Source organism: Giraffa tippelskirchi, chromosome 8 (assembly GCF_054371585.1).
Source record: "Giraffa tippelskirchi isolate mGirTip1 chromosome 8, T2T-mGirTip1v1.2.pri, whole genome shotgun sequence".
Taxonomy (NCBI): domain Eukaryota; kingdom Metazoa; phylum Chordata; class Mammalia; order Artiodactyla; family Giraffidae; genus Giraffa; species Giraffa tippelskirchi.
This window is the reverse complement of record NC_137282.1, coordinates 10,191,476-10,212,626: the sequence shown is the minus strand read 5'-3', so window position 1 is coordinate 10,212,626 and position 21,151 is coordinate 10,191,476. Positions and strand designations below refer to the sequence as shown.

General features: G+C 39.2%; 1 protein-coding gene and 1 pseudogene across 4 annotated transcripts in view; one reads left to right on the top strand and one right to left on the bottom strand.

Annotated features, from left to right (window-relative positions):
* The window catches only part of LOC145518872 (disintegrin and metalloproteinase domain-containing protein 18-like), a 94,930-nt gene that overhangs the window by 48,588 nt on the left and 25,191 nt on the right, over positions 1 to 21,151 (top strand). For all 4 annotated transcript variants that reach the window (XM_081524002.1, XM_081524004.1, XM_081524003.1 and 1 more), the window contains 2 exons: positions 12,428 to 12,533; positions 17,462 to 17,645. In XM_081524002.1, coding sequence (XP_081380128.1) covers positions 12,428 to 12,533; positions 17,462 to 17,645 — 290 coding nt within the window. The remainder of the gene's footprint in view (positions 1 to 12,427; positions 12,534 to 17,461; positions 17,646 to 21,151) is intronic.
* LOC145517055 (S-phase kinase-associated protein 1-like) lies at positions 1,827 to 5,515 on the bottom strand (annotated as a pseudogene).

Genomic DNA, 21,151 nt, shown 5'->3' with positions numbered 1-21,151 from the left:
TTACATTTCTATGTATTAGGTGGGCTGGGGGCTTCCCAGGTGGCGCTAGTGGTAAAGAACCCGCCTGCCAATGCAGGAGACATAAGAGATGCAAGTTCAATCCCTGGGTCGGGAAGATCCCCTGGAGGAGGGCATGGCAACCCACTTCAGTATTCTTGCCTGGAGAATCCCATGGACAGAGGAGCCTGGCGGGCTACAGTCCACAGGTTTGCAAAGAGTCAGGCACGACTTAGCATGCAGCACATTTTACTTGGGTTGATTTCAGTTTATAGCACACTTTCTATGGAACCCAGCAGCACACCCCTCTCCATTCTCCAGAGCTGTGTGCTCAAAGGGTACCCTTGATGTGAACTGCAGGGCCTGAAGGGTCCTGGGTCTGGTGTGGGCCCACTGATGGGAGGTGCCAGGTCCCAGGGCATCTGGGCAGGGAGCTGGAGGATCCTATCTTATATATTTATCTTAAATTTGGATCCCTCTCTAGGATATAATACATATCACACAACTCTAGAAGTAGAAGAACTGAATCACAAAGTCAGTAAAGATTAAATTTGAATGAAGGAAGATTAGTTTTTGTAGGAGTGTTTCAGACTTTCAGGATAGTATTGTACATTCCTTTTCTCATGGTTTGAGTTTTGGTTTGGATCTTAACTTTCTTGCCAAAAGATCCATATTTACAGCTCAAATTAGGAGCTGTATTTATGTATATAGAGATTGGAATGGCAAGTTAGTAGATTCCAAAATTTTACTGAATTTCCTCTTACTTTACCATTCATAACCTAATTTTAATGGGCTGAAACTTAAAAAGTTCAGAATGAATTTCACTCTGAAAGCATAGAATCATATTTCCTCACTGAAGAACTGATAGGGTAACAGTAGTCTTAGGCAACTGATTAAAATTTGTTTTTATACTTCACTTTTTAAACAGTTTTTGAGAATATTTCACATGACTAATACATATACCCCTCCTTTTCAGACAGTGATTGTTTATAATACCCCAATATGATTTTATATTTTTAGAGAAGTAAATTAAATTTGGAATAGATCAAAATTACTCAGTGACATTCAAATAAAATCATTTACTAATTGAGTACGGTAGCAGAACACCAAATTTCAGTTATTTGCCCAGCTGTAGCACAAGGTTTATAGTTTGTACCAAATTATACAGTACCTGGTTCGAGTGGTCTTCCTAATTATTATTTTTTTAAATTCCCTGTAAGTTTTTTTTTTTTTTTTTATCTTCCTAATTATTTGAAACTCATCTTTAGTAACAAGTTTCAGGTTAGGTAACAACCAAAATTCCAGAGCTACAGAGCTTTCATCTCTCATGCATCACAGATCAGTGCTATTTTCTCTATGCTGTGTTTTCAAGATGTTGTTTTTTATTTGGTTCTTTGTTTTTATTTTTGCAATGCTCATTTGTATTTGAAAATGTTATTTGTCTTTGCCACAGTAACTTTTTACCAACGTTTAATGCATCACTTAAGTTAAATAATTTACTTATTACTTACTTACTCTCTGTAAGATCCAATAAGTAGAATCTAGGACACGCTCCTTTTATATTTTTAAAATTTTTTTCTATAGAGAATCAACAGTTCAATTTTATTCAGAGCAAAGAAAAAGGAAACTTTTGATCATACTAGCAGAAACTGAGCCATAAGTTTGGAATCGCTGCTGAAACTACACATGCAATAAGGACAATATTCTGCTAATACAATTGAGTCGCTGCTGCATTTGTTGTCTGTTTCTCTAATATTACAATTATAAACAAAACAGTGCAACTAGTATTTGGAGTAATTGCTACACCGTTGCAGCATCAGACACCAATTTCACTTCTCTTCACATCGCTGGTTCTCTTTGCATACCTGGGTTTCCCCTTCTTCAGTAAAATCACTTTTGATATTGAATGTCTTTCAAATCTCCTCAGTTTTCCCCTTGATCATATTGACAGCAGTCTTGCTGGTAACATCAAGCAGATCTTTGATTTCCTGAGTACTTTCCTGCCAATGTAAGATCAAACCATGTTCCTTGGTCAACTTTCAGGAAGTTGTTCAGATATTCAGAGATATCATCTGCTCATTTTTCTTTGTTCTCATCATCCTCAGGGTGATGAGGATTATCCTTGTGATGGGTGCACCACTGCATGACCATTTTTTGTTTGTATTTTTAAATACTGCTGCATTAACATTTGACAAAGGGACAGGATTATCATCTTTCATCATCTATTCCCAAATCTGGCTTTAGTGACACTAGGATAGCTTTCACACTCTTTTATTAGCGACCATAACATAGTTTTCTTTCAACATGTACTTGATGAACAGCAACTTCCAATACAAATGATAGGCACAGATTGTTTTGCAATTTCAGCATCAACTTTGATTATGTATCAGACCTCTACAACTCCCACCTCAAAAGCTTGGCTCTATCTCCACAAAGCAGAAATGGGGAACTGGCTGCCATACCCCTGGCCTAAAAGAGTCCTTCCCACACTCTTTTTAATTAAATGAACCTTTAACACCGAACCAAGTTACTTAGCATTTGACATCTTCTTGAGTTCTAATGAAAACAAGGATGCTTAATAAAGGCGTAACCACTCATGTGCATTTTCTCTTGGAATATATGCTCTAATATTTCCAAAAAACTTATTCAAATGGGTCAAAAATGGATCTTTTGATGTAGTTTATTCATTTGTTCATTCATTTGTTCATCTTGTATTCATTTAATTCAGACTTAAATTGAAAAAAATAGGAAAAACCACTAGACCATTCAGGTATGACCTAACTCAAATTCCTTATAATTATACAGTGGAAGTGAGAAATAGATTCAAGGGATTAGATCTGACAGACAGACTGCTTGAAGAACTATGGAAGGAGGTGCGTGACATTGTACAGGAGGCAGTGATCAAGACCATCCACAAGAAAAAGAAATGCAAAAAGGCAAAATGGTTGTCTGAGGAGGCCTTACAAATAGCTGTGAAAAGAAGAGAAGCAAAAGGCAAAGGAGAAAAGGAAAGATATATCCATTTGAATGCAGAGTTCCAAAGAATAGCAAGGAGAGATAAGAAAGCTTTCCTTGGTGATCAATGCAAAGAAATAGAGGAAAACAACAGAAAGGGAAAGACTAGAGATTTCTTCAAGAAAATTAGAGATACCAAGGGAACACTTCATGCAAAGATGGGCACAATAAGGGACAGATATAGGATGGACCTAACAGAAGCAGAAGACATTAAGAAGAAGTGGCAAGAATTCACTGAAGAACCATACAAAAAGATCTTCACAACTCAGATAATCACGATGATTGATCACTCACCTAGACCAGACATCCTGGAATGCGAAGTCAAGTGGGCTTAGGAAGCATCTCTATGAACAAAGCTAGAAGAGGTGATAGAATTCCAGCCAGTTGACCTATTTCAAATGCTAAAAGATGATGTTGTGAAAGTGCTGCACTCAATATGCCAGCAAATTTGGAAAACAAAGCAGTTCTCCCAGGACTGGAAAAGGTCAGTTTTCATTCCAATCCCAAAGAAAGGCAATGGCAAATGTGCTCAGCTACAGCACAATTGCACTCATCTCACATGCTAGCAAGGTAATGCTCAAAATTCTCCAAGCCAAGCTTCAACAGTACATGAACCATGAACTTCCAGACGTTCAAGCTGGATTTAGAAAAGGCAGAGGAACCAGAGATCAAATTGCCAGCATCTGTTGGATCATTGAAAAAGCCAGAGAGTTCCAGAAAAATATTTACTTCTCCTTTAAGACTATGCCAAAGCCTTTGACTGTGTGGATCATAACAAACTGTGGAAAATTCTTAAAGAGATGGGAATACCAGACAACCTGACCTGTTTCTTGAGAAATCTGTATGCAGGTCAGGAAGCAACAGTTAAAACTGGACACAGAACAACAGACTGGTTCCAAATAGGTAAAGGAGTACATCAAGGCTGTATATTGTCACCCTGCTTATTTAACTTATATACAGAGTACATCATGAGAACCGTTGGGCTGGAGGAAGCACAAGCTGGAATCAAGATTGCTGGGAAAAGATCAATAACCTCAGATATGCAGATGACACCACCCTTATGGCAGAAAGTGAAGAAGAACTAAAGAGCCTCTTGATGAAAGTGAAAGAGGAGAGTGAAAAAGTTGGCTTAAAGCTCAACATTCAGATAACTAAGATCATGGCATCTTGTCCCATCACTTCATGGCAAATAGATGGGGAAATAGTGGAAGCAGTGACAGACTTTATTTTCTGGGCTCCAAAATCACTGCAGATGGTGACTGCAGCCATGAAATAAAAGACGCTTGCTCCTTGGAAGGAAAATTATAACCAACCTAGATAGCATATTAAAAAGCAGACACATTACTTTGCAAAAAAAAGGTCCGTCTAGTCAAAGCTAGGTTTTTTCGAGTAGTCATGTATGGATGTGAGAGTTGGACCATAAAGAAAGCTGAGCACTGAAGAACTGATACTTTTGAATTGTGTTGGAGAAGACTGTTGAGAGTCCCTTGGCCTGCAAGGAGATCCAACCAGTCCATCCTAAAGGAAATCATTCCTCAATATGCGTTGGAAGGACTGATGCTGAAGCTTAAACTCCAATACTTTGGCCACCTGATGTGAAGAACTGACTCACTTGAAAAGACCCTGATGCTGGGAAAGATTGAAGGCAGACGGAAAAGGGGACAACAGAGGGTGAGATAGTTGAATGGCATCACCAACTCAATGGGCGTGAGTTTGAGTAAACTCTGGGAGTTGGTGATGGACAGGGAGGCCTGGTGTGTTGCAGTCCATGGGGTTGCAAAGAGTTGGACATGAGTGAGCAGCTGAACTGATCTGAACTGATTCATTTACTCAGTTCTTATCTTGAACAGGCATTTTTTTCTTGTTGTTGCTAAAAATCATAGGGCAAAATGTAGTTCTTGTAGTAGCCTACTATATGAGACATACAAATTAACAAAGAATTGCTTAAATTCTGCATTATTTAGTCAAGTAAATTTAAACTTTTAAAACAACTGTAGAGACAATCATATTCATCATATTTGTTCATTAAATACATATATATACACATATATAAATACATACATATATAAATACATACACACACACACACACACACACACACATATATATAGTGAGTATGTATGTGCACAGAAGTAATAATATTCAAGTTGGACACATGGACATGGTTGCTGTACTCACAGAGCTTAAAGTCAGAGACAAAGACAGTAAATAAATACACCACAAGGAAACATAAAGCTCCTCATTTTACAAAGTGCAGTTAAAGGAAAGAAAATAGAATGCCAAAAGGAAAATGAGTTGCAGTGAACAAGAAAAATACTGCTGAGTGTCATCAGAGAGCCTCCAGCTGTCAGCTCACTGCCTTATTCTCAAGAGCTAGATAGTCGTGGTGGGCCAGGTCTTTGCTGGGCTTGCATCCTAGTTTGGTTTCTTCTCTGCTCCCTCCTGTTGGTTCCCTTTGACTTCCCGATGATCTCAATGATCTGATCACTAATAGTTTGCACATTATACCTTATCCAGAGGCTGATTTCTGGAGTCTCCAGACACTAACTCTTGTTACTGAGAGCAGTGTGAAAAAATACAAGATACATTTTCAGAATGACATCACTCACTAACAGGCAATCAATGAACACCTCATCACTGGTGGAAACTGACAATGTACTCACAAAATGAACAGGGATAGGACGCTAGTAACAGGGTATACCACACATCAGCTGGTATGGGTGAACTGTATGGGGAAATAGTAATTACCAGGGCAATGGAACTGGATGACTATTACAAAACAACATTGGAATCTGGGAAAAGATAGCAAAAAGATATTGGTACCAAGTCTAAGCTTGCTCTGTTTGCCACACAATGGGCCAATAATCCAAGAGACATGGTGTTGAGGTAAGGAATGTGATTTTATTCAGAAAGCCGGCCGACCAAGAAGGTAGCAGACTAATGTTTCAGAGTAACCATCTGATCAGGTTCTTTTCTAGAACAGAGATGGGGAGGTGAGGAAATAAAAAAAGTAGAATGGGAGAGGGAGAGGTGGCAAGGAAATAAAGTAAAAAAGGCCACCAGTCTTGCAAAACATCTCCAGGAATGACAAGCTTATAGAAGGAATGTATTAATCTCTTCTTCATTCACAGGTGGCCAGGGACATGTTAGTTCTCTGTGAGCTGAACAAAGGCACTTTAGTTTATCAGTCAGGCAGAGTAGCAGGGTTCTGTGAGGCAGACTGTTATGTATACTCATAATAGCCAAAGCAATGAAAAGCAAGTCAAAGAAACAGTTCCAACGTGGAGCCAGAATTGGCTCTTCCCTGCAATAGGATGATATGAATTCAGACTGAGTGGAAGGGCTTCCCTATTAAATTATATAGTTACAATCAGAGGATAGAGAAAGTTGAAGACTTCTCAAGTTGAAGGAACTCGGGACAAGGTTAAATTGTCAATCAAATCTATTTTGCCAGGGTTAAGGATCTGGTTGGGAAGAAAATGAGAATCCTGCATTGACGATGGGAGGAGTTCAAGATATGTCCCCAAACTTTTGAGCATCTAGACTTCTCTGAAACTTTTGAATCTATAAAATATCAAATTGTCCCTTATCATATCAACACCTACACCCAATCTTGCATAGGGATGTTCCCCTTGCTTGAAAATAATGCAGAAGTCTGTCAACTGAAGAAAAGATGCACAATGTGAGCACGCAAGTTGTTATATTTGGGGCAAGATTAGGACTGCAGCCTGGGAGACAGCCCCTCAGATAGCTTTGAGAAACTACTCCAAAGTTAGTGTCAGAAGGTCAATGCAAATGATTATGGTGAAGGGGGAGTACATGCAATCAAGTGCATATTCTACAAAAGGTATTCTGCTAGTCACGAGGAGCTGATGTCACCGTGAAGGGATTTTGTGTTTTTCTAGATATGAGGAGATGTAAGGATTGGGATCATGAAATCAGCTCCTGAAAATATCTAACTATATAAAGACCTGTTCCACCAGTTTTCCTGGAGCACAGAGTGCCTCATTCTTCACCCTGAACTCCCTTCAGGGCATTTCAAAGGTCAACAGCTGCAGCTGCACAGGATTTATCTATGCAGAGGCAGATGGCAAATGCCCTTGGCAAGCACCAAGTAGTAGTTAGTTGACACCTGTCACACAAAATGTATCCCCCTGAGTTTCTTACCCTACATTTTGGCCACTAACTTAAAATAGAGTTAAGACACAGAGCTCTCTTAAACTAGAGCCCAGATGTGCTGGAGCTTATATGGGAGTAACAGAGCTCTCACTGGAAAACACCCTGATGCTGGGAAATACGGAAGATAAAAGGAGGAGAGGGCAGCGGAGGAAGAGATGGCTGGACAGCATCACAGACTCAATGGACATGAATCTGAGCAAACTCCAGGATCTCCAGAGGACAGGGAAGCCTGGTGTGCTGCAGTCCATGGGATCACAAAGAGTCAGACACCCCTTAGTGACTGAACAACAGCAGAGCTCTACACCAACAGAGCTGTAGGTCCTACTGAGCAATTACAACTGAAACCAAAGGATATACATGGAACTGGATTCTGAGAGTCCTTTGTCATAAGACTGGAGCAGGGCCATAAGACTGGGTAGGAGAGAGTTTATTGTTATGGAGTCATTCTCCCAAGATAGAGGAATCAACGTTCTGCATGGATCCTAGAAGACAGTCAACATTTTTGCTGGGATTGTTCCCAAAAGCATTGAAAATAACATGATGGCCCACTCCAGTTCAGTTCAGTTCAGTTCAGTTGCTCAGTCGTGTCCGACTCTTTGTGACCCCATGGACTGCAGCACGCCAGGCCTCCCTGTCCATCACCAACTCCCGGAGTTTACTCAAACTCATGTCCAGTGAGTCAGTGATGCCATCCAACCATCTCATCCTCTGTCGTCCCCTTCTCCTCCTGCCTTCAATCTTTCCCAGCATCAGGGTCTTTTCAAATGAGTCAGCTCTTCGCATCAGGTGGCCAAAGTATTGGAGTTTCAGCTTCAGCATCAGTCCTTCCAGTGAACATTCAGGACTGATTTCCTTTAGGATGAACTGGCTGGATCTCCCTGCAATCCAAGGGACTCTCAAGAATCTTCTCCAACACCACAGTTCAAAAACATCAATTCTTCAGTGCTCAGCTTTCTTTATAGTTCAACTCTCACATTCATACATGACTACAGGAAAAACCATAGCTTTGACTAGACGGACGTTTGTTGGCAAAGTAATGTCTCTGCTTTTTAATATGCTATCTAGGTTGGTCATAACTTTTCTTCCAAGGAGCAAGCGTCTTTTATTTCATGGCTGCAATCACCATCAGCAGTGATTTTGGAGCCCAAAAAAGAAAGTCTGTCACTGTTTTCCACTGTTTTTCCATCTGTTTGCCATGAAGTGATGGGACCAGATGCCATGATCTTAGTTTTCTGAATGTTGAGCTTTAAGCCAACTTTTTCACTCTCCTCTTTCACTTCTATCAAGAAGCTCTTTAATTCTTCTTCACTTTCTGCCATAAGGGTGGTATCATCTGCATATCTGAGGTTATTGATATTTTCCCGGCAATCTTGATTCCAGCTTGTGTTTCATCCAGCCCAGTGTTTCTCATGATGTACTCTGCATAGGAGTTAAATAAGCACGGTGACGATATGGTGGCCCATTCTAAGTGAATTTTAAATGAAAGAATGACTGTACCACTTAGTGGAGTAAAGGAAGGAAAGGCTCAGGGAAGTGGATATTCTGTCATCTACATGCTACATATGTAAGGCCAAATAATTAAGCCCAACAGGAAGGACCAAGGCCTTGGGATGTGCTGGTGAGAAAGGTATCAGAATCACCATAAACTTCAGTGATGCCCTTCTCTGTAGGCCAAGGCAATGACGGTAGGAGGGGATAATATAGAGAGAGTTTCACTGATGGTATTTGGCATGATAAGGTCTTGAAAACATCAAGATCAGATAGCAGTGCCTGGAACAGCTGGATAAATTATTATAATAAGCATCAGGGATGGAGTAGCAGATGTGGATACCTGATTTACCAACTGTCAGAGGGATGGCTAATATTATAGAATATAGTTTCTATTCTATTGTGTTATATGGGCAGCCTACAAAGGTATTGCCCTATTTGTACCATCAAAGAAAATAAAAAATGGATGACGGAGAGACTGAAAAGGATTACGTTACTGAATATCATAATTCCATGTTCAAATTCTAAGCAATTTTCAGAAACCCAGTTTCATCATGATCTTTCCATGAGAGTAGACACTTAGAGGGGACTGGAAATGATTAAGAATCCTTGCCAAGTTTCAGTTTATAATGGGTCCACTAGATTCACAGGCCCATTTGGTAGTTCTTTCTCAGTCCTAGAGTGTATTATTGGAGTTCATATTCTGGTAGTTTGTGCAATGCTATCATTAGGTCCTTGATCAGTTTGGGGAGGCCATGGAGAAAGTCCTTCCAGAAATTAGTGCTTTGTTTAAAGATCTAAAGGATGCAGACTTGTTGGCTATACAATATCTGCACTGAATGACCCAACTGGACCCTTGCAGAAACCAGATCATCCCTGGAAGGTAATAATATCTATTGCAAATGTCAGCAAGTAGTAGATTAAGTAACTGTACCTGCTCTGCCAGTGTGGTGACTATACTAGAGCAGATCAACATGACCTTAGATATGTGGTAGGAGTGCAGTCATTGATTTGGCAAATATATATATTCTTTTCTATTCCTACCTGAAAAGAGAAAGAGAAGCAGTTTGCACTCACATGGAATGGATAATGGTATTAATTTAGGGTTAAAATATGGCTGCATTCACCCACATGTAGTTGAAGAGATTTGGACATCCCAGAAAAGGTCATGTTGATCCACACTATGACTGATTTTGTACTAACCTGGCTAGATAAGCAAAATGTAAGGAAACCCACTCCAGTATTCTTGCCTGGGAAATCTCATGGACAGACGAGCCTGGTGGGCTATGTATTTCATGGGGTCGCAAAAGAGTCAATCACCACTTAGTGACTAAACAACAAGCTAGAATGTAGGAGGACTAAGTAAAATACACGTGCTACAAAAGGGCAGGAGATACACTGAAGGAATATTTAGGAACCTGTCATATCAGTAAAGTTTTAGGAGTCCAGTGATCAGGGGCATGACCTGACACCCTCTGCAAAGTAAAAGACAAACCCTACATATCTTGCATTTCATATGAAAAGAAACAAGTACGGTACCCAAAGGTAGTCTTCTTTGGGTTCTAGACGCAGTAGATGGGGAAGTGCTGCTTGATTCCATTTACCAGGTGGCATGAAATGTTGCTAATATTGAGCGAGGTATAAAAACAGAATAAGCCCCTGCAGCATATCTAAGCTGCAATGCAAACAGCCCTGCATTTTGAATCATAAAACACAGAAGACCCATTACTAGAGTTGTGGGTCATGAGAAAAATAAATGCCATGTGGGGCTTCTACCAATCTTCTTGGGAAAATAACAGTGCAGTTCCCTGGGGTTCCGGAAGCAAAGCTGTGCTGAACCACCCACTGAACCACTGGGGAAGCCCGTTCTAGCTACATTTTGGAAAATTGCACTAACTTGACAAACTGGGCACACTACTGGCCCCTGTAGAGATAAACAATCTGGCTTTCAGACATCCAGTGATCATATACTGAGAACTACTCATCATAAGCTCAGTTATGTCAAATTCCTTAAGTCAGATGGTTCAATAGATAAAAGTCATTCATTCATCTGGATTCAAGCTCAAGAAAAAGAGAGGGCGGAAGAAAAATTCATGAACAGGAAATCTAGAACAGTATGTCTTTCTACCCTCTTATACCTTTGCTTCTTCTTGACTCTTACCAATGGATACATGGGATTTCATTAGGACCGGTGGATGCAGAAGGAATAAGCCTAGGCTAGTTCTATAGGTGTGTTGGCTCAGTAACTGGTTATAAGTTGAAAAAAGATAGTAGCCACACTGCAGTCTCACTTGGGAGGAAGCCTTAAAAGACTTTGACCATGTGATCATTCATTTCCTATGAAGAAGAAATGTTCAGAGATTGGATTATAGATGTACTTATGGACAGTGACAAAGGGCAAGGCGGTTGGTGGTGAACCTGGATGCAGAGAGATTAGAAGATTATAGACAAGAATTCTGGGATAGACACATGGACATGAACAAGAATGTGAAGATCTTTGTATTAATCCATCAGGTTAGTAGTCACCAAAAAACAAACAAACAAACAAAAACCACTCACCGTGGGTTAGACACAGAACAAGCAACTGGACATAATGACTTTCCAGTTTACATCAGTTAGCACCTGTCATCATCCACCTAAGTGCCTGTAGGATGAACTTTATTTTCTTTTATTCCTGTCTCTGAAATAACTGATTCTTTTTCTGAGTTTGCCTTATCTCTTTCTTGACTACTTGCACCATTTGGTTAAATCCAGTTAAGAGTAATTAAGACACATTCTGTTTCCTGACCACCTTGCACAGGGAAGTAAGCTCACTAAAGACATTATTTACCTTTAAATTATTGAGAAGATAGTTTCTCTAGAAGTTTCAGCATTGCATAGAGGGCATTACTCTCTTTCTTGCCACCTACTGGCAGGCTTCAGTTACAATGCCGCATTTTAGGTGCATTTTACAGTAGAACTCCACATCTAGGTACCAGTCTTTCTGTCTATTGAAATGGAAATGAACCTCAAATCTCTGAGATTTACGTATCTAATACAATTACTCTGCTATATTCTGCTCTGCCTTCACCCAAACTGATTAAAGAGCCTCTACTTAAAACCCTGCTTATCTTGCATTAGAGGATAAAAAGAGAATATGGCACCCCATCTACTAGTTCTGAAGGTTTTACCCCAACTGATGTTTCAAATTGCTCATTTCATTAAGTAGAGCAAGTTACCAGGTCAAGCCCGATGTACATTGGACTAGGAAAGAGGCATTCCCACAGAGGGGGCTCAGCAAATTGTTTTTAACCATAAGATACTTTGCTACGATAGAGATAATCATTTTCTATTTTCTATTAGATAAGACAGTCATTTCTTTCTACTTGCATTGACAGGGTGTGTGCTAAGTCTCTTCAGTGATATCCAACTCTGTTCGACCCCATGGACTGTAGCCCTCCAGGTTTCTCTGCCCATGGGATTTTTCAGGCGAGAATACTGGTGTGGGTTGCCATGCCCTCCTCCAGGCAGTCTTCCCGACCCAGTCATCAAACCTGCTGTCTCTTATGTCTCTTGGGTTGGCAGGCAGTTTCTTTACCATTAGAGCTACCTGGGAAGCCCATTGACAGGATATACACAGGAGAAAAAAAAAAGCGTGACCAAGACCACAATGTTTTTTGTTTATGCCATGAGTTTCGATAGCTTTTATTGACAAATATTGTATTTGCATTGAGAATAATAATTTAATGCACATGTTTTTCGTTTTAAGGTGCTCGAGGTGCTCCATTTACCTGTTTTGAAGAAGTTAATTCTTTGCGTAATAGTTTTGGAAACTGTGGTTTTAAAAATTCCCAACCATTACCTTGTGAGCACAAGTATGTATAAGAAAATGACTGTTTCATTGAGTTATAAAATGTCTCTATTTCTTGTCAAGGGACACTAAACAGTAATGGACAATAAATTGTATATCTGGAGAATATTTTCAAATAACATTATGTATATTTTCCTTCTATGCAATTTAGCTCTCTTTTTCCTTATTTTTTTTCCCTGTTAATAAGAAGACTAAGAGAAGTTTGATGTTTATTACTGAAGGTAGAAAGTGGGCTCAGTGCAGAGGGAACAGATGGAATCACTCATCTCCTAAACTGAGAGACACATTCCCTGCCATCTCTTTGTAGCCCACTCCAAGTCACCAGTCTATCCCTATAAGGAACTGGTACACATTTCTACACCTTAGCTTTTGTGTTCCTGCCTAAGGGTCAGGTCCCCAGGTCACCTGACTCTTATACCCAAAGGGACTTCCATTCACAAATCCCACAGGAATGTAGCAAATAAAGGAGTTCTTAAGTGGGTATGTCCCCAGGGTTCAGAACAGAAGGTGCAGACAGAAATGCTCATCTCCTTGTCTTGCCTGGAAAAGAGTCCATATACATACTTTAAAAGCTGTTGACTGAGGGTCAGGCTTCTAATTTAAGAAGTTTCTAATTCAGTCCTGCCCAGGGACTTGGAATGCCAGCAGTCTCCTCCTCTAGCATCTCCCTGTTGCCTAATCCAAATCACCAATATTGCTTGCTGGAAGCTTATACACATGTCTGCACCACAGTTTTTGCAGTTAACACCCAGGGAACAGGCTTCCAAACTACTTGACACTGTTAGTCAATGGCACTTCCATTAGTGAGTCCCACAAATTGTGGCCATCAGTTAAGCACTTCTTAATGGACATAGGAGCACCCCTACACATACACACTCTGATGCTCTCCCCCTAGCCCGTGTACAGAAGGAGCAGGCAAAAATGTCCATTACCCTGCTTCTCCCTGAAGGGAGAAGTACTAGAGTATACTGTATATACTAATAGAAAATCTGAACTGACTAATAACAAATAAGGTGATTGAACTGGCAATCAAAACTTCCGAATGAACAAGTCCACTGGTGAATTCTACCAAACATTAAAAAAAAAATTAACTAAAATCTTCCAAAATGTAGAAGAGAACACTTCCAAAATCATTTTTCAAAGCTAGCATTTCCCTAATACCAAAGACAGACAAGGGCATCACCAGAAGACAAATAAGAGGCCAATGTCCTTGATGAACATAGATGAAAAAATTTACAAAATAGAAAATTTAACAATACTTTAAAAGGAACATAAACCATGATCCAGTGGGTAATACTCTGGGGATGTAAGGATGGTTTCATATCCAGAAATCGATTGATGTGATACACCATATTAATATAAAAAAAAAAGGATAAGAATCATGATCATCTCAGTAGGTATAGAAAAAGCATTTGACAAAATTCAACATCCTTTCATTATAATAACTCTCCATATTGGTGTAGAAGGACTGTACCTCAACATAATGAAAGCAATAAATGGAAAACACACAATTAACACTATACTTAACAGTAATAGCTGGTAGTATTTCCCCTGAGATCAAGATCATGGCAATAATGCCTTCTCTTGTCACTTATGTTTGCTATAATACTGCTGTAATAATCAAAATGAACTCATAGAAACAGAGAGTAGAAAAGTAATTGCCAGTGGAAAACAGAAATGGGTAAAATGATACATGCTTTCAGTTGTAAGATGAATAAGATCTGAAGAACTCATGTATAACATGGTGAAAACACTATATAATTATTATATAATTAGACAATAGAATTATATAATTATTATATAAATGAAACTTGATGAAAGTAGAGCTCAGATGTATTCACACACAGAAATAGGATAAATATGTGAAATGATGAGTGTATTAATTCACCTAACAGGGTGAATCATTTCACAATGTAAAATGAAAGTGAAAGTCACTCAGTCACGTCCTACTCTTTGCAACCCCATGGACTATACAGTCCATGGAATTCTCCAGACTAGAATATTGGAGTGGGTAGCCTTTCCCTCATCCAGGAGATCTTCCCAACCCAGTGATCGAACCCAGGTATCCCGCATTGCAGGTGGATTCTTTACCAGATGAGCTACAAGGGAAGCCCAGGAATACTGGAGTGGGTATCCTATCCCTTCTCCAGTGGATCTGCCAGACCCAGAAATCGAATCGGGGTCTCCTGCATTGTAGGCGAATTCTTTACCAACTGAGCTATCAGGGAAGACCCTCACAATGTGTACATGTATCAAATCATCAATTTGTACACTTTAAATACTTTTTAATCTTATTTGTCAACTATACCTCACTAAGCTAGAAAATGATAGCAGCGGATAAGTTCTGGAGATCTACTATACAACTTAATTCCTATAGCTTTTAAAAATATGTTATTGTAAACTTAAACTTTTCCCCAAAGTTAAACCTTTTATCAACTGTTCTTACCACATCCACAGAATAATGATTATAATACAAAGGGCAAGAGGAAACTTTGGGAAGTGATGGATATGTTTATGTCCTTGATGATGCTAATAATTTCATGGGCATGTCCTTATCTCCAAATTCATCAAGTTTTACACATAGGTACAGTTTTTTGATGGTGACTATACCTTAAGATGGCTTAAAGAATAGTAACAGAGCCAGATTCGAGAACTAAGAGAGGACATAAAGACGATGTTGATTAAAAAAAAAAAACAAAAGAAATCAAAGAGAGTGGGAAGAACATGTTAAAAAAAAAAAACTCAGGTAAAGTCAGATGCTCCAGAGAGAAGCAGGACTTTCTTTAACTCCCAGGACAAAATCAGAAAAAAATTGTAAAACCCTTAGGTAAGCACCACGCTCAGCATGGCTAAAAAGCAACTTGATTCCTTTATGAAAACTAAAAATGGCTGAAGAAGGTGTTTAGTTCAATGGGACTAAGACAGTATCCTCCACCACCTGCCTCCTCGTGAGTCTGCTATGGATTAATTATGACGTGTAGAGAATGCAGAATTTCCTACGTGCCCCAACACTGGAAAACTAACAGATTAAAAGAGTAAGTCTGGAATTAGGAAGTGAATGCTGATGCAGGGAGATCTCATGAAGACAGCCTGATAATCTCTAAAAGATGGAATATAATCAGCCACACCTTATTAGAAACCAGTTGAGAGCAGACTGAGTTACACCACAGTGGATGCCCACAGAGGCAGGAGGTGGTGGTAAGTCAGCTTCAATCTCTCTCTGATGACCAGAGGTATGCATGCCACCCTTGGTCTAAGATGTGGAAGAAGGAAAAGAAAAGGTGGAAGGAACTGTGAAAGTTAGCAAGCATGACTTACATGGACTTATGGTAGTATATGAATTTTCCCAAAATAAAATCACTAGATGAGACTGGAATTCAATAACTCAATTCATCTGCTTCCAGCAGATTCAAGGAATTCAAGCAGATTGCCAGTTCCAAGAATTCAACCATAAATGCAAATTTTGAGAGAACAGACTTCGGAAGAGGACTTTGTATTTCAATAGCCAGACTAGAAAAAGATCTATCATGTAAAGTTGGTTTAAGATATTTTGAGATACGTTCTATCCAAAGAGAATAGAGCAACAATAAAAAGAATTATTTCAATCTGAGAAACAAAAAAATGAGATTGGAAGGGAGAGAAACTTGGGAAATATTTGGAAATGGAATCCCACTCTCATTTCAATCTTCAAGTCTTGATGTGTGCATTCTCAATCATGTCCAACTCTTTTGCAACCCCGTGGACTGTAGCTCACCAGGCTCCTCTGTCCATGAAATTTTCCATACAAGAATACTGGAGTGGGTTGACATTCCTACTCCAGGGGACCACTCCAGGGGATATTTCCAACCCAAGAACTGAACCCACATCTTGGCAGGCAGATTCTTTACCAGTGTGCCACCCGAGAAGCCCTCACTTCTTGATACCATTAAGCTAATCTCTGTTATTTTAAAAGGACCTCCCATGGAGAATTCCCCAGGAGTCCAATAGTTAGAACTGCATGCTTTCACTGATGAGGGTGCAGACTTAATCCCTGGTCAGGAGAACTAAGATCCTGCAAGCCACAAGGCCAAATAAATAAATCATTTTCAAAAAAGCCTCCCCATGGTCTTTTAGAACAGAGGGATGAAATTTTCAAATGAGAGATATTTGGAGAGACAACAGTGGCGTGCTCAACAAACACATATCAATAACTAAGAGTTGTTTTTCCAATTGAGGATGAGAGTTGGTAGATTTGAGTGATTCCAAGAGCAAGAAGTGACATCAATTATTTTCCAGGGCATAAACTAGGAATATTGGAAGTTTCTTAGAGAAGCCAGTATTCTACCCATTGATAAGTAAATAAACTATTTATGGGATAAACTGGTATGGCTTATGCCAAATATGGGATCTAAAAGTTCCTGAATTCTCAGGAAAAGAATACAGAATGACTGGAAATATTAACATATTGGAAGAATCTTGGAATCAAAATGTAGAGTCTGTATATGAAATAGATTTACCAACTAAAGATCATGGCCATTACAATGAGCATAATTAGAAGGGTCTCAAAATATGCACTAAGTGTAAATAAACGCAGTCAGCCACTCTCAACAAACATTGGGTAACAAACCAGCAGACTGGTCAAGCTTTATCAAAGTGGGATCAGGTGAGGAATTTTCCCGGAGTGTGATCGGTGTAATGGATTAGCTAACAAAACTGAGGACTAAAATAGGAAATGAAGACATGTCTGAACATCTGAGTTCGTTGTGTAGTTTTCGGTTCTGCTGCAGTGCCAGTTAATTGAATCACATTCAGATGTGCACCCTAGTGCACAGTGACATTTTGGCATTTTTCTGATTTTTTACTATTGGTTAAACAACATTTATGTTCTCATTTAAAACTTAAGTTTCATTAAAGGACAGAATGATAAGACATTGTTTTGTTTCCTCTCTCCAGGGATGTTCTTTGTGGAAAATTAGCTTGTGTTTGGCCACAAAATAGTACTTATAAAAGTGATGTTCAATCTGCAGTTTATTCATATTCTCAAGGACTTGTGTGCATAACTACTGCGTCATCAGTGAGATCAGGTGGAGGAGATCATACCTATGTGGCTGATGGCACCGTGTGTGGTGCACAGATGGTAACAAAACATGTTCACTTGTACTTACCTGTGTTAAATTATGTGATTATCAGATACTATATTCCATGATGACTATCCCAATCATACAGAGAGGATTTGAACCTGGCGCTGCCATTTATTTTCCATATGACATTGAAAAGATGATTAAACCAAGCCTCGGTTATCAAATAACATTGACTTTTTGGATTAATCTGTCATCAGTCCTCATGGGAGAAGACGCGTTTTTAAGCACAGGAGTCCACTGACAGTTGATTCTTTTTAGATCTTTGAATTCTGATGGCTTTATATCATAAAATTCTAATTTTGTGTTTTTAATTTTTCCTACTTCAGAAAAAAACATAATTGAGCATTCATATTTCTTCAACCATCTGCTTATCTGTATTGTCAAATAAAAGTGTGAGAAATTTGGAGGGCCCAAACCAGAAGTCTGCACTGGGAGAGCACAGCCATAGTGATGTACGAGCTCATGTTGAGATGTATGTGTAGTACTATTTATGTAGCTAAAAAATAAAGGGAGAAGAAAAATGACTCAGAAGCTCAGTGAGTCAGTCTGGAATATGAATGCACACATTCCAGAAAATGTAAGGCAGCAGTTATAAATCAGTGTTTCATGTAAATGTCATTTAGGACTTATGTATTAAAAATAAAACCTAAAAATGGTTAATCAATTAGCCAGTTCTTCTGTCTGCGTTGAGCAGGCCTGTCCCCTTGGGAACTCCCTTCTTATGGTCGGCATCTTCTAACATGGCTCCAATGCTCCCACTTCCTGATATTCACTCCCGACGTAACCCTCTTTGTCTGCGTGTGCACTGAAGTATAGTGGCTTCTAAGAAAGAGGAGATGGTGAATGTCATTTATAAGATTAGTTTTAAAAAAGATGGTGACTTCTGTTTGGCGTGCACACTTTCTTTCTCACACCTTCTCAGCTTGCTTGCTTTGCTAAAGCGATCTACATGGTGGAGAAACTCATGTAGAAAAGCTTTTCATGATATCGATTTGTCAATTTTTCCTTTCATGGAACATGTGATTTGTGTCAAGTCTAATAACCCCCTTCTAACCCTAGGTCATGAAGATATTCTCTCAGTTTTTTTATTTCTAAAAATGTGTAATATTGTGTTTTACATTTAAGTTTGTTTTGCATTTGGTTTATTTTCAGTTAATTTACTTTAACATGTGAGGTTTAGGTTGAGGTTCATTTTTTTTGGACTTTTGCCAAAAATGAATTGGGTGCATTTTTGTGAGTCTGTTTTTGGATTGTCTAGATTGTTATATTAATCTGCATGTCTATATATCCACCAATATCATGTTCTCTTGATTACTTTAGCAATTTAGTAAGCTTTAATAATAAGCAGAGTGATTCTTCTCATTTTATTTTTCTTTCAAAATATAGTTTTGGTTATTCTAGGTGCTGCACCTTTCAATATAAACTATATAATAAACTTAGGCTGTGCCATGCTAAGTTGCTTCAGTCTTGTCTGACTCTTGCGACCCCATGGACTGTAGCCTGCCAGGTTTCTCTGTCCATGGGATTCTCCAGGCAAGAATACTGGAGTGGGTTGCCATGGTCTCCTCCAGGGGATCTTCCTGACCCAGGGTTTGAACCTGGGTCTTTTGTGTCTCTTGTGTTGGCAGGCAGGTTCTTTTCTGCTAGCATTGCTCAGAGTGGGTCACCAAAGAATACTGGAGTGGGTAGCATATCCCTTTTCCAGCGGACCTGTCCCATTCAGGAATCCCACCAAGGTCTCCTGCATTGCAGGCAGATTCTTTACCAACTGAGCTATCAGACAAGCCCTGTTAGTTGCTCAGTCGTGTCTAACGCTTTGTGACCCCGTGGACTGTAGCCAGCCAGGCTCCTTTGTCCGTGGATTTCTCCAGGCAAGAATACTAGAGTGGGTTGCCATACCCTCCTTTAGGGGAATCTTCCCCAACCAGGGATCGAACCCATGTCTCCTATGACTCCCGCATTGTAGGTGGATTCTTTACCTCTGAGCCACTGGGGAAGCTCCAATGAACTTTTATGAGACAACATAAAACTTTTCAGAAATTTAATAAGAATTGTGTTAAAACTATAGTTTAATTTGGGAAAAGTGAATATCTTTATCATGTTGAATTTTTCAATCCATGAAAATGGTAAATCGCCGCAATTATTTAAGTAGTCATTGATTTCTTTCATCAGCATTTTATAATTTTTAAAGTATAGATGTTGTGTATCTTCTGTTCGACTGCATCTCAACATTTTATTCACTTTGGAGTAAGTATAACTGACATTGTGTTTTTAATTTCATCTTTCACATGTTTATAAAAATGTAATTTTTAGTATGTTCAACTTGTACCCAAAACCTTGCTGAATTATTTTATTATTTCTAGAACTGTTTTTGTAGAACCCTTAGAATTTTGTATGTAGACAATCACCTCATTTTCAAATAAAGACAGGTTTTTTTGGTTTGTTAGTTTTATGTTCTACATACCTTTTATTTTTTTCCTTGTTTATTGCACTGGCTAAAACTTCACATCAGTTCAGTTCAGTCACTCAGTCGTGTCCGACTCTTTGCGACTCCATGAACCGCAGCACGCCAGGCCTCTCTGTCCATCACCAACTCCTGGAGTCTACCCAAACCCATGTCCATCGAGTCGGTGATGCCATCCAGCCATCTCATCCTCTGTCGTCCCCTTCTCCTCCTGCCCCCCATCCTATCCAGCATCAGGGTCTTTTCCAATGAGTCAACTCTTCACATGAGGTGGCCAAAGTATTGGAGTTTCAGCTTCAACATCAGTCCTTCCAATGAACACCCAGGATTGATCTCCTTTAGGATGAATTGAATGGATCTCCTTGCAGTCCAAGGGACTCTCAAGAGTCTTCTCCAACACCACAGTTCAAAAACATCAATTCTGTGGCACTCAGCTTTCTTTACCGTCCAACTCTCTCATCCATACATGACCGCTGGAAAAACCATAGCCTTGACTAGACGGACTTTTGTTGGCAAAGTAATGTCTCTGCTTTTAAATATGCTGTCTAGGTTGGCCATAACCTTCCTTCCAAGGAGTAAGCGTCTTTTAATTTCATGGCTGCAATCACCATCAGCAGTGATTTTGGATCCCCAAAAAATAAAGTCTGACACTATTTCCACTGTTACCCCATCTGTTTCCCATGAAGTGATGGGACCAGATGCCATCATATAGTGTTTAATAAAAGTCTTGAGAATAGACACACTTGCTTTCTTCCTGATCTTAGGGGAAAAAACATTGCCATTTACCATCAGTTATTGGTACTAGATGTAGGTCTGAATATGAGCCTTAGCAACTTGAGTAAATTCCCTTGTATTCCTTGTTCACTCAGATTTGATTTTTTCATTACAAATAGGTGTTGAATGGTGTTAAATACTTTTTCTTTGTCCATTGATATAACTATGTGACTTGTATTTTTTAAAATTATAGTTTTGTTTCATCTGGATGATCTGAAAAGCAATATATGACAATACATTAATGGTATTTGAGAAACCTAGATT